This window comes from Vicia villosa, unplaced genomic scaffold (assembly GCF_029867415.1).
Source record: "Vicia villosa cultivar HV-30 ecotype Madison, WI unplaced genomic scaffold, Vvil1.0 ctg.002782F_1_1, whole genome shotgun sequence".
Taxonomy (NCBI): domain Eukaryota; kingdom Viridiplantae; phylum Streptophyta; class Magnoliopsida; order Fabales; family Fabaceae; genus Vicia; species Vicia villosa.
Genome location: NW_026706030.1, coordinates 106,086 through 118,957, shown reverse-complemented (window position 1 = coordinate 118,957; position 12,872 = coordinate 106,086). Strand labels below are relative to the sequence as shown.

The 12,872-nt window shown below is 32.5% G+C and overlaps 1 protein-coding gene across 1 annotated transcript; it reads right to left on the bottom strand.

The window, feature by feature from the left end:
- Positions 1–6,796: 6,796 nt before the first annotated feature.
- LOC131639798 (vesicle-associated protein 1-4-like) lies at positions 6,797–10,931 on the bottom strand. The gene is made up of 12 exons (XM_058910254.1): positions 10,781–10,931; positions 10,570–10,640; positions 10,180–10,261; positions 9,084–9,220; positions 8,813–8,965; positions 8,659–8,686; positions 8,502–8,572; positions 8,128–8,209; positions 7,574–7,689; positions 7,336–7,461; positions 7,082–7,159; positions 6,797–6,853 (listed from the first exon to the last, which is right to left on the bottom strand). The coding sequence occupies exons 1-12, from the start codon at positions 10,929–10,931 to the stop codon at positions 6,797–6,799; spliced, it is 1,152 nt and encodes a 383-aa protein (XP_058766237.1).
- Positions 10,932–12,872: the final 1,941 nt, after the last annotated feature.

Sequence of the window (12,872 nt, the reverse complement as noted above, 5' to 3'; positions counted from 1 at the left end):
ATTCCTTGTGTCGAGGCAGGTTGTTACTCGAACACAAGGTGTGTCGAAGTGTGTAACAGTTTGTTACACATAAGTTTGTTTTAAATTTAGATAGATTTGATTTAGATTTAAAATAGATTAGATTTGATTTAGTTCCAAAATAGGTATTTTGGGATTTTATAGTTTTGGGCCTTGGTTTAAGGAGAAAGCCAACCTAAATCTATAAATAGGGAGTAACCCTCATTATTTGTAATCAAGTCATTAATCTTGTATTCACAGAAGTTGCAGTTGCAAGTGAATAACAGAATTTCCACAGTTTGTGGGCAGAGAGGAACTCTGCAGAAAATACTTTCTTCTTCTCTTTTAATTTCCGCAAACCCTAATCCTACTTTTGTTCTTATTTTTCTTCATTGTCATCTTTAACGATAAGGAATTACTCAAAGGTTTGAGAGTCTAATTCCAACATCTGGTATCTAGAGCTCCGGTTAATCGATTCAAGGCAAGAAGAATGGCGATGGCAATGAATCATCCGAATGGGCATTTTCCAGCAACACTACCAATTCTGAAAGGAGATAACTATGAGAATTGGTGCAAGCAGATGAAGGTTGTATTCTGTTGTCAAGATCTTTGGGATCTTGTAAAAGAAGGGGTAGAACCGCTTGCAGAAGGTGAGAAGGAGGAAGAAAAGGCTGCTTATAAAGAATTGAAGAAGAAAGATTATAAAGCTCTCTTTATAATCCATCAATGTCTGAGTCCAAATAATTTTGAAAAGGTTAGTGATATAGAATCTTCAAAAGAAGCTTGGGAGATTCTTGAAAAATCTTTTGGAGGTGCAGAAAAGGTGAAAGAGGTGAGGTTACAAACTCACAAGAGAACATATGAATTGCTTCAGATGGAAGATAGCGAAAGCATAACTGATTTCTTCACTAGGATTACGAAACTAGTGAATCAAATCAAGATATGTGGAGAAGTATTAACAACAAGAGTTGTTGTCTCAAAGATTTTGAGATCTTTGGCTCCTAAGTTCGACCACATCGTGGTAGCCATAGAAGAGTCGAAGAACTTGTCGAAATTGACAAAAGAAGAGCTTCAAGGGACACTTGAATCTCATGAACAAAGAATGGCTGAAAGAGCTGCAGGCAAGTCGAAGAGCGATGTGGCTCTGCAGGCTCAGTCAGCAAACGAAAAGAAAGGCAAAGGAAGCTGGACTGGAAATAAAGGTAGAGGTGGCTACAACAATTCGACTGGTCGAAATCAGCAAGAAGGAAATTGGTCGAATCAAAGAAAGCCCTCTTACCAAGGCAACCAAAGAGGTGGTGCTACAGGTAGAGGAAGAGGTGGTGGTCGAAAGCCTGACAAGAGTCACATTCAATGTTTCAACTGTCAGAAGTATGGTCACTATTCAACAGTTTGTCCAGAAAAGAATAAAAGTCAAGAAAGTGATGCAAAGCTTGCAAAATAAGAAGAAGAAGAGATGTTGTTGATGGTCACAACAAAAAATGAAGATAAATTCAAGGACCAATGGTACTTGGATTCAGGATGCTCATCACACATGTCTGGAAGAAAAGACTGGTTTGTCAACATAAGACCCTCGATGAAAAATATGGTGAAATTTGCAAATGACAATACTTTAGCAGCTGAAGGTATTGGTGATGTAATGATTACGAGGAAAGACGGAAAGAGGTCAGTAATTTCCAATGTGTTGTACATACCAGGCATGAAGAGTAACTTACTCAACATCGGGCAGTTGGTCGAAAAGAATTACAAAGTTTCGATCGAAGACAAGATGATGAGAGTTGTCGATGCAAATGGGAGGTTAATCTTGAAGGCTCCTATGTCACAGAATAGAACCTTCAAGATCGAACTCATTGTGATGGAGCACGAGTGCCTTGCAACTGCAGCTAGCAGAGATGAATGGATATGGCACTATCGACTAGGCCATCTCAACTTCAATGACATCAGAGAGTTGAAAAGAAAGAATATGGTTTCAGGACTGCCAGAAATCAACATTCCAAAGGAGGTATGTGAGGAATGTGTGCAGGCGAAGCAGCACAAGAATAGCTTCAGCAAGGATGCAGGAAGTAAGTCGAAGGCTATTCTCGAAATCATATACTCTGATGTATGTGGTCCTATCCAGGTGGATTCGAATGTAGGTAACAAATACTTTGTTACATTCATAGATGATTTTAGTCGAAAACTGTGGACTTACCTGATCAAGAAGAAAAGTGAAGTGATCGAGGTATTTGCCAAGTTTAAATCTATGGTCGAAAGACAAAGTGGTCGAAAGCTCAAGGTTTTGAGAACTGATGGTGGTGGAGAATATGTGTCGAAAAACTTCGACATGTTATGTGAGAAAGAAGGGATTGTGCATGAGGTGGTGCCACCCTACACTCCACAACAGAATGGAACTGCAGAAAGGAAGAATCGAACCATCATGAATATGGTAAGAAGTATGTTAAAAGGCAAGCATTTACCTAAAGAATTTTGGGGAGAAGCAGTGTCGATTGCAACATACATTCTAAACAGATGTCCGACAAAGAAGCTAGAAGGAATTACTCCAGAAGAATGTTGGTCTGGTGTGAAGCCTAGCTTGAGTCATCTAAAGGTATTTGGATCTATAGCACATAGACATGTGCCATATCAGTTGAGAAGAAAACTTGATGACAAGTCGAGTCAAATGATACTTATAGGATATCATTCGACTGAAGGATACAAGTTGTTCGACCCAGTAAACAAGCAAGTAGTGATCAGCAGGGACGTGATCATAGATGAGCTTAAAGAATGGGATTGGAATGAAAATGTCAAGAAGGATTCAGTGAGAATTCTTTATGACGAACCAGCTACTGAAGTCGAAAGAGAAGAAGTTCGACAAGAAGAAGTCAAAGGTGATGCAGGCTCAAGCAGACCTCAGAGAACAAGATACATGCCTGCAAGGTTGCAAGAATGTGTGATTACATTAGATGATGTAGTCAATGATGAAGGTGAGCTAGTACATTACGCTTTCTACGCAGATGTCGAACCTGTCAATGCAACTGAGGCATTGAAGGATTCGAAGTGGGTGAAAGCTATGAATGAAGAATTGAAGTCCATCGAAGACAACAATACTTGGTCACTTGTCGAATTGCCTCAAGGCAAGAAGACAATTGATGTGAAGTGGGTATACAAGGTGAAGTGTAATCCCAAAGGTGAAGTGACTCGATACAAGGCAAGACTTGTGGCAAAAGGATTTCTTCAGAAGGAAGGAATTGACTTCGATGAGGTCTTTGCACCTGTTTCCAGGATCGAAACGATCAGGTTGGTTGTTGGTCTGGCGAACATGAACAATTGGAACATGTGTCAGATGGACGTTAAATGTGCATTCCTGAATGGACCCTTGGACGAAGAAGTCTATGTTGCACAACCAACTGGGTTTGTGAAACATGAAGAAGAGAGAAAAGTGTACAGACTGCATAAAGCACTGTATGGGCTGAAGCAAGCTCCAAGAGCTTGGAATAAGAAGATTGACAGTTTCCTAAGGGAGAAAGAATTTGTGAAGTGCACAACTGAACATGGGGTATATGTAAGAAGAATCAAGAGTCAATTGCTTATACTATGTCTCTATGTCGATGACTTGTTGATAACAGGTAGCTGCAAGAAAGAGATCGAAGGCTTTAAAGGTGATCTCAGCAAGGAATTTGAAATGTCAGATTTGGGCGAAATTTCATACTTCCATGGCATTGAATTCCACAAGAGTAGTAGAGGATTGATGATGCATCAAAGAAGATATGCAAGTGAAATTCTCAAGAGATTTGAGATGGAAGAATGCAATTCGACTTCGACACCTGCTGAAACAAGATTGCAATTGTCGAAGAACCCAGATGAAGAAGATGTCAACCCAACCCAATACAGAAGACTTATTGGGTCATTGAGATACCTTTGTCGCACAAGGCCTGACTTAGCATACAGTGTAGGTATGATAAGTAGATTCATGCAGAAGCCAAAGATATCGCACCTAGCAGCGGCGAAGAGGATACTGAGGTATCTGAAAGGAACTCTCGACTATGGCATTCTGTTTCCTGCAGTTGATAAGGGAAAAGAATGCAAATTAGTGGGTTACACCGACTCGAGTTGGTGTAGTGATGCTGAGGATCGAAAATCCACAGCAAGATATGTGTTTATGCTAGGTGGTGCACCAGTTGCTTGGAGTTCGAGAAAGGAACCGGTAGTGGCACTATCATCGTGCGAAGCAGAGTACATAGCTGCTTCTCTTTGTGCATGTCAAGCAACATGGATGGTGAACTTGGTCGAAGAGATAACAGGTAAAGATCATGGAGCAATTACCATGAAGATCGACAGCATGTCAGCTATCAATCTGGCGAAGAACCCGATAGCACATGGTCGAAGCAAGCACATCGAAATGAGGTCCCATTATCTTCGAGAGCAGGTAGCTAAAGGAAAGATGAATTTGGAACACTGCAGAACTGAGAATCAGATTGCAGATATCATGACGAAGGGAGTGCTGGTCGAAATTTTCAGAAGACTAAGAGCTATGATGAATGTGGATAGCTTAGACACAATGAATTAGGTGGTGTGTTAATTTGTAATTCCTTGTGTCGAGGCAGGTTGTTACTCGAACACAAGGTGTGTCGAAGTGTGTAACAGTTTGTTACACATAAGTTTGTTTTAAATTTAGATAGATTTGATTTAGATTTAAAATAGATTAGATTTGATTTAGTTCCAAAATAGGTATTTTGGGCTTTTATAGTTTTGGGCCTTGGTTTAAGGAGAAAGCCAACCTAAATCTATAAATAGGGAGTAACCCTCATTATTTGTAATCAAGTCATTAATCTTGTATTCACAGAAGTTGCAGTTGCAAGTGAATAACAGAATTTCCACAGTTTGTGGGCAGAGAGGAACTCTGCAGAAAATACTTTCTTCTTCTCTTTTAATTTCCGCAAACCCTAATCCTACTTTTGTTCTTATTTTTCTTCATTGTCATCTTTAACGATAAGGAATTACTCAAAGTTTTGAGAGTCTAATTCCAACAGAAGCAAAATATAACATAAAAAATTGCATACCAGCCATGAAAATATTAAGAGGTCATGGATATGGATTGAAAAATTGCGTACCAATCATGAAAGCATTAAGAGGCCATGGATATGGATTGCGTCTCCAGTATGTGCCTTGTTGCATGATTTCTGGGGATACGGATATGGATTGGAGGAATTGCGTACCAGCCATGAAAGCATTAAGAAGTGTTGGATAAAGTGATGAGTATTCAAATGTACATGTTCAGAGATAATACAAGTATAAATATGTATGACTTGTAAATCTACACAACGTTGGTTAAGTGGCCTGGTGGTAATTCGTGTTGTATGTGATGAGAGTGTGCTTGGTTCGATTCCAGGCTGAAGCAATATTGTGGAATTTTTTTAGAATTTTATATAACCTTGGTGATGGAGATATGCCACGTCATATGTCAGACACGCCACATCATATGCCACACATACAAAAATTGACGCCGTTTGTAAAATTCAGACGGAAAGGACATAAATGACTCTCGTAGAAGATATAAAGGACTATATTGGTCTTTTTAAGTGGCCTGGTGGTAATTTGTGTTGTATGTGATGATAGTGTGCTTGGTTCGATTCCAGGCTGAAGCAATATTGTGGAATTTTTTTAGAATTTTATATAACCTTGGTGATGGAGATATGCCACGTCATATGTCAGATACGCCACATCATATGCCACACATACAAAAATTGACGCCGTTTGTAAAATTCAGACGGAAAGGACATAAATGACTCTCTTAGAAGATATAAAGGACTATATTGGTCTTTTTAAAAATTAAGGGACTAAAATGGACCCCGAGATAAAGTTAAAGGACTAAAAAGGGTATTTTGCCAAAAAAAATTAATAAAAAAATTTTTCAAAAAAAAAATTTTTTAAAAAATAAATTCCACGTGGCAGTGCTGACTGTGCCACATAAGCAATGTGCTGTACAGTCAGCACTACCAAAAATGCCATGTAGGCAAGATTCTAAGAATCTTGGCCAAAAAAACTGATCAGGGTCAAATTTGATGGAATCTTTATTTTGCAAGGTTTGTCCGATAAGTTTTTTTTTTAGAGGGAGGTAAACCGAATCTCGTCTATATGTCAGGGGGTAAAGTAGTATTAACCCTTTTTAAAAAAAGCCAAAACAAACGGGCCTAATATCAAATAGCTAGATATCTGTAACAATTTTTTCTTTTAAGGTTATTTTATAGTATATCCTATTAGCAAAAGGGTTAATTTTTTTTTTTTAAATCTTGTTACTCGGATTGCGATAAAGTAATTCAACGGGATTAATCTCACCGTCTATTTTTTGAAGGTTCCATTTAAAGTCAGAGTAAAGCATTGAGAACTTTAGATCAGACTTTGAAAAAAACTCACTCTCAAGACTCTAGCCTTAATCACTACACCAACCCATAGGATTAAAATTATTTTATATTTAATTGATCATTTAAATAATATAATATTCATATGGTTAATATTTTTCATCGCTTCATTAAAATAAACTTACAAAGGTGTGCATGTGTGTGGCATAGTGGTGAAAGATGAGAAATCAAAATTAAAAAACCATAACATATTTTTCCTCAGAAATACTATGAAATTATAAACCGAGCAAAATTGTAAAAAAGAAATTAATTTAAAACAATAGAAAGAAGGAAGAAATTGATATAAAAAAATCTATGGCTTCTTCATATTAATCCAAAAAGAAAGAACAAAAATAGCCATAATAAATATGTCTGATGTATGTATATGATAGTTGGTGTTGGCTTCTTTTCATGGCGAGAGATCATTGACATGCCTGCTTTATATAACCGTCATTGTTGGCTTTACTCCTCAAAAACTCCTATGCATGACAAGATTTCAATAAATCAATAATTTTTCAATAGAACCATTGGTAACAAACTATACACTATGGGACAATTGTCAACTTCTACACCAATCATTTAACAATTCTGACAAGAAAAATCATAAACTTGATGATAAAAAAATAACAAATTATTAGGATTATAGGATAACAATGAAGATCATCTTATGCAATATTAATACACAATTTAAGGAATAAATGTCATACCAGTTCTTGCTCCAGTCTTTTATTTTGCTTAATAGCACTATCCCTCTCCTCAATTAATTTTAAAATAAGTGCAGCTGCCTGAAACACAACTCAATAGTCAATTTTTAAAGCCTATATTATAGTCCATTTTACACACCTTTAAAATAAAAGTAAATAACCAATTTTAATTAATAAATGTATCAATAAAAGTATATAACCAATTTTAACTAATAAATGTATCAATAACCAATTTTAAAAATGAAATGAAAAAAAACCTGATCTGAGCGAGAAGATAAATATTCAACCGATTCTTCTTGAATTCGAGATGATGGTTGAGAAGGTTCAACAAAAATAACTCTTAATTTGCACTCTTCAATTTTAGAACCCGAATTTTTATTAAACTACATGTAATGAGAAAATAAAACAATTAAATTATGCAATATATCTTATGTGACACATATAATATTGTGATTCTTTAAACTCTATAATAAAAATAATTATTAACAAAATTACCATTTTTGAAGTAATATCTTTTGTGGTTGCTCCCATCTTTACAACTATGATCTGAATTAGAAATTTATCTTTGCATTGCATGTTAGGAGGTGTTTCTTCTTGAGCTTGCATGGTAACTACAAAATAAAAGTGTAAATTCGTTTGAGTTTTTATTAAAATTTCTACTTATAATAAAACACATCTAGAATTTTTTATATGTAAATAGGAGTTAAATTATTTATTTTAAATTATTGTTATTATACACATTATTTGTTGAATGTTGTAATCCAAAGACTAATTGAAGCTTTGTCTAATAAATTTTTGTTTCAATATAAAACTACTTAATAGATAATGCTGTAAAATAGTAGCATTATAGTACTGTTAAATTGCAGAACTAGAACAAACTAAAATTTTCTAAGAACAACCTAAAAATCAAAAAATTACAAATTCAAATTATTTCACCATTCACATATAACAACCACATGATTATTTATTTTTCTTTGCATGTCTTTGTGCTTTTCTGTGAAAGAAGGAGAATGAAGATGGAAAGTAGGGAGTGAGAGACAGAATAAAACCTTTAACATCACAAGTAGATCTAGGCAAGACGACATCATGATTAGGCTTAACACAATACATCTTCGGATTTGTAGTCTTAACCTGCAACATCACCATCAATTTGATTTCAAATGAAAATTTCAAATAAAAAGACGAAATGCAAATTTACAAGAGTCACTGATGTATGCATTCAATCAATGCATCAATTATCATGTAATCGTGATATGATGATCAAAAATTGTGATTTTTAATTTTTAAATTATAATTTAAAATATAAATTTTAAATTTAAATCATTGATATATCAAGTGTGTGAATGTGCGCAGAGACTGCATGGATTTTGCATTCGAAAAAAAGTTTGATAAAAGAAACATAAAGAATAAATAAATTAATAACCTTGAAAGCCACATAATTATCTGACTTGTTAGACAATTGCAAAGAGCATGATATCTGCTTCCTCAATTCAACTTTTTCACAATATCAAGAGGAAGAAAATTTAGAAATCAAACACAACAAAGCGGAAAAAGCAAAATGCTGAAGATTATAGGCTTACAAGGAAATTGCAGCTCTTGAGGATGTACCTGACGATAGAACTGTCTTATTTAGTAAATGTTTTACAACCCCATTAAAATGGAGAAACAAATTTAAAAGAAAAAACATAGGAAAAAAGATATAAAAATATGTGACTTAAATATATAATATGTAACCTCAAATGAAGTATTAGATTGTTCATCATGTTCAATTGAAGCTTTCAAATCTGTATAAAATCTTTCTTGAATTGGAGATCGCGGCCGAGGAGGATTAACATAAACAGCCCTCAATTGGCACTCCTTAACCTCGTAGCCGGATTCTTTATCAAACTATATAAGATTGAATAACAATAAATAAATAAATTCACAATGACTATTTTATTTAATAATGAATGTGTTACATATGTGATTCTTAATCTTAGTTAAAAAACAGATTATTTAGGGTTACCATTTTTGAAGTGATATGTTTTGTGGTGGTTCCATTTTTGGAATGATATGTTTTGTGTTTTGCAACTATGCTTTGAAAAAGAAACTTATCCAAGCATTGCATGTTAGGAGGTGCCTCCTTTTGGGCTTGCATTAAAACTACAAAATAAAAATAAAAAATAAGACACAAATAATCAATAAAAGTGAATATAAAAGAATCTAACACAAAAATCATTAACATTAAAAAATAGTTATTTATGAGTTAATATTTTATTAATTTATAATTTTTTTAAATATTTTAAAAGGAGACAAATAGATTTAGCTAATATGCTTTGTTATTGTGTAAATTTTAAAAAAATTAAAATCTTTGTTTAAACTAACATTTAAAAAATAATATAATAAATGTAGATAATAACATTTATTAAAATTGTTAAATAACTTCAAATTATATATTTGAATTTTATAATTTTAAAACTTAAGTAATTCAAATAATGATCAACCAACTAATAAAATGATTTATTATTAAAAATTTAGTCACATAAATATTTTTTATATCTTATGACCTAGCATTTTTCAATCAAAATTAAAAAAGTTTAATAGTGATAAGTGATTATATTGTTATTATTATTATTATTATTATTATTATTATTATTATTATTATTATTATTATTATTATTATTATTATTATTATTATTATTATTATTATAAGTTATTAATCTAGAATCAATTTAAGAAAAAATAGAATTAGGGTTGATCTTAGAGTAGCGATAAAGAAGACATGTGTCTAGGGTTAATTTTAGATTAGCTATTAATATGACATGTGTCTAGGATTGCCATCATAACAACCTTAGATTTATAAGGACATATTCTTAAATCTTGAACCTATAGATTTATAAGGACGTATTCTTAAATCTTGAACCTTCACTAGAATAATTTTTTAGATTTAATATAAATTATTTCAGAACTGACATAGACAAGCACAAGAGTTTTCTTTTTTTTAGATTTAATTTAAATTATTTCAGAACTGACATAGACAAGCACAAGAGTTTTCTTCTTTTGCATGTCTTTGTGTTTTTATATGCAATAAGAGAGAGTACAAAAAGAAGATAGAAATAAACCTTTAACATTAAAAGTGGACATGGGCAACACAACTCCATAGATAGGCTTAACACAATAATTCTCTGGATTTGTAGTTTTAACCTGCAACAATAAGGTTAATATTACTCCAAATTAAATTTACAGCTATATAGTTGGTTAACATTATGAGACCCAAAAACAAAATTTTACAATTAATATTCAAATTAAATTTTACTAAAAATATTTTGGATAATGAAATATAAATATTTTTATCATCAATGTATTAAAATAAATAAATTTTTATTGTTATTAGTTTTATAAAAATTCAACCTAATAATATTTAAAACAATCATATAAACAAATACAAGCAAAACTCACAAGAAATTTAGTGAAAAAAGAAACACAATTGAATAATAAAAAATAATGAGAACCTTGAAAGCCACACAATTTTCTGAATTGTTAGACAACTGCAAATAGCAAGATACCTGCTTGTTCAACTCAACTGTTTCACAAAATCAATGAAAGTGAAAAAAAAAATTGAACAATAACATGAAGCAAAAACCAAACACATTGAAAAAAACAAATTTCACATTGAAGAGAAAACATTTTTTTGTTATTTTTGAATTGAAGAAGCATGATTACATGGAAATTGCAGTTCTTCAGGATGAATCTGGAGATCGAAACTATCATCTTGATTATTCAATTTTTCATAACCCCAATTCAATGGAGAATCATAACGACGTGGAATAACAAAACGAAATAATTTAGAAGCTGGAGAAACAATTTGTCCCATTTTTTTATTTCGATGTTTCTTATCTCAATAGAAAAGAGTATTTTGTGGAATTTTTAGTTTTGGATCGTTGACCATAAACAGTTTGTATGAAGTGATGAGAATAAAACAACAAGAGAGAGTGAAATTTCTAATCACATTCATTCAATATAATACAATTTGTGAATTGATATTTATAAGTAAAGAATACTAGGTTATTTGGTGCGCTAGTTTCGTATCTTTTGAGTAACATAAATTCCTAAAGTAAAGCCTTAGAATTAGGGGTGCATTTTTTTTGAATATTTTTAAATATGAACCATAAAAGTAACTAATATTTTTATTGAATATTATCGGATACATTTGAAATACTTTATTATAATTTATTAAAAAAATATTTTTATAAATAGTAAGATAAATTTGACATTCTATAATATAAATATATATTGTTGAATATTAAAATATAGTCAAAATCACAATTTTTTAAAAAAAGGTGTGTCTCAAAAATCATTGTTATGAAAAACTATTTGAAATAGATTTAAATTTAAGTCTTTTTTTTTTTTGAAATTTTGATATTAAAAAAATTATATAAAAAAATAAAATATCTAAAATAACACTTTAAAAATATCTATTTAAACTAAATTTTTATTTGAAGTTATTTATAAAAAAATTATTGACTTAATTGTAGTTTTAATCTCCATATATTAATTTTGATAACTTTTTAGTCCTAAAAAACAAATACACCAATAATATTTTTTTCCTACCCAACCATACTGCCCATAACTAGCTTAGCCCTAACCTTTCCTCATCATAATTAGCATAAAATTTGCTAACATATATTCACTTTAATTACACTATTCTACCAGATTCCTAATAAATCATGAAACTGTTTGTGCTCTACATAGAATTCCAGTGATTGTTGAGAGTAGAAGTCCAACTATATTAGCTTAGACTGTACTCTTCTTCTTTTTCTCTTTCATGAACTAGATCAACTTCTTTAAGATCTTCGGTTTAAATTCCTAGCCTTAGGGTTAGGGGCCTTGGTTTTAGCTTTAGCTGATTCTGGTTTGTGACGATGTTAGGCGAGGGCTGGAAGAAAGTGTCATATAGAAAACAGGTGGGAGCAAAATGGGATGCAGCTAGAAGTAATAAGAAGGATAATGAAAATCTGTCAACTTTCTTCTTCAGAGAGTTTGATGAAAAATGCAAAGCTAAGGATGTGTATGAAGTGTTTATGAACATGGGAGAGATAGATGAGGTTTTTATACCGAGTAAGAGAGATAAAAGAGGAAGGAGGTATGGTTTTGCGAGGTTCTTCAACGTTAAGGACGAAAGATTGATGGCAACCAAACTGGATAATATGTTCTTGGAGGGCAGAAAGTTATTTGTCAATATCCCCAGATTTCAGAGGAAAGGAAGAACTGATGAAGAAGGTTGTGACTCAGCTAAGGGTAGAAGACAGGTGGATCTGGTAAGGAAACAAGAGGATAATAACTTGCGTGAGAGTAGGAGATTTGAGATGACCGATGGAAGATCCTTTGCAGAAGTTATGGTGGTTTGAGGAATCATCTGTCTTTTAAGGTTGAAAAGGAGATGTTAAATATATATATATATATATATATATATATATATATATATATATATATATATATATATATATATATATATATATATATATATATATATATATATATATATATATATGAAAAGGCATATGTGGGAGTGGTCAAGGATCCATGTTCGACCCTTATCATGAAGAAAATCTTCTATGAAGAGGGTATTTTCTCTATAAGAGTGACTGCTCTTGGAGCAAATATGTGCCTTATGGAAGATCTTATTGAAGGAGAGATTGCGGATTTCCTAGAGGAGCGTAGCGATTAGTAGAGGAACTGGTTCAAAGAGGTTAGAAGATGAGAGGCTAAAGATGTAGATTTAGAGAGGATCACTTGGGTTAAATGTTCAGGAATC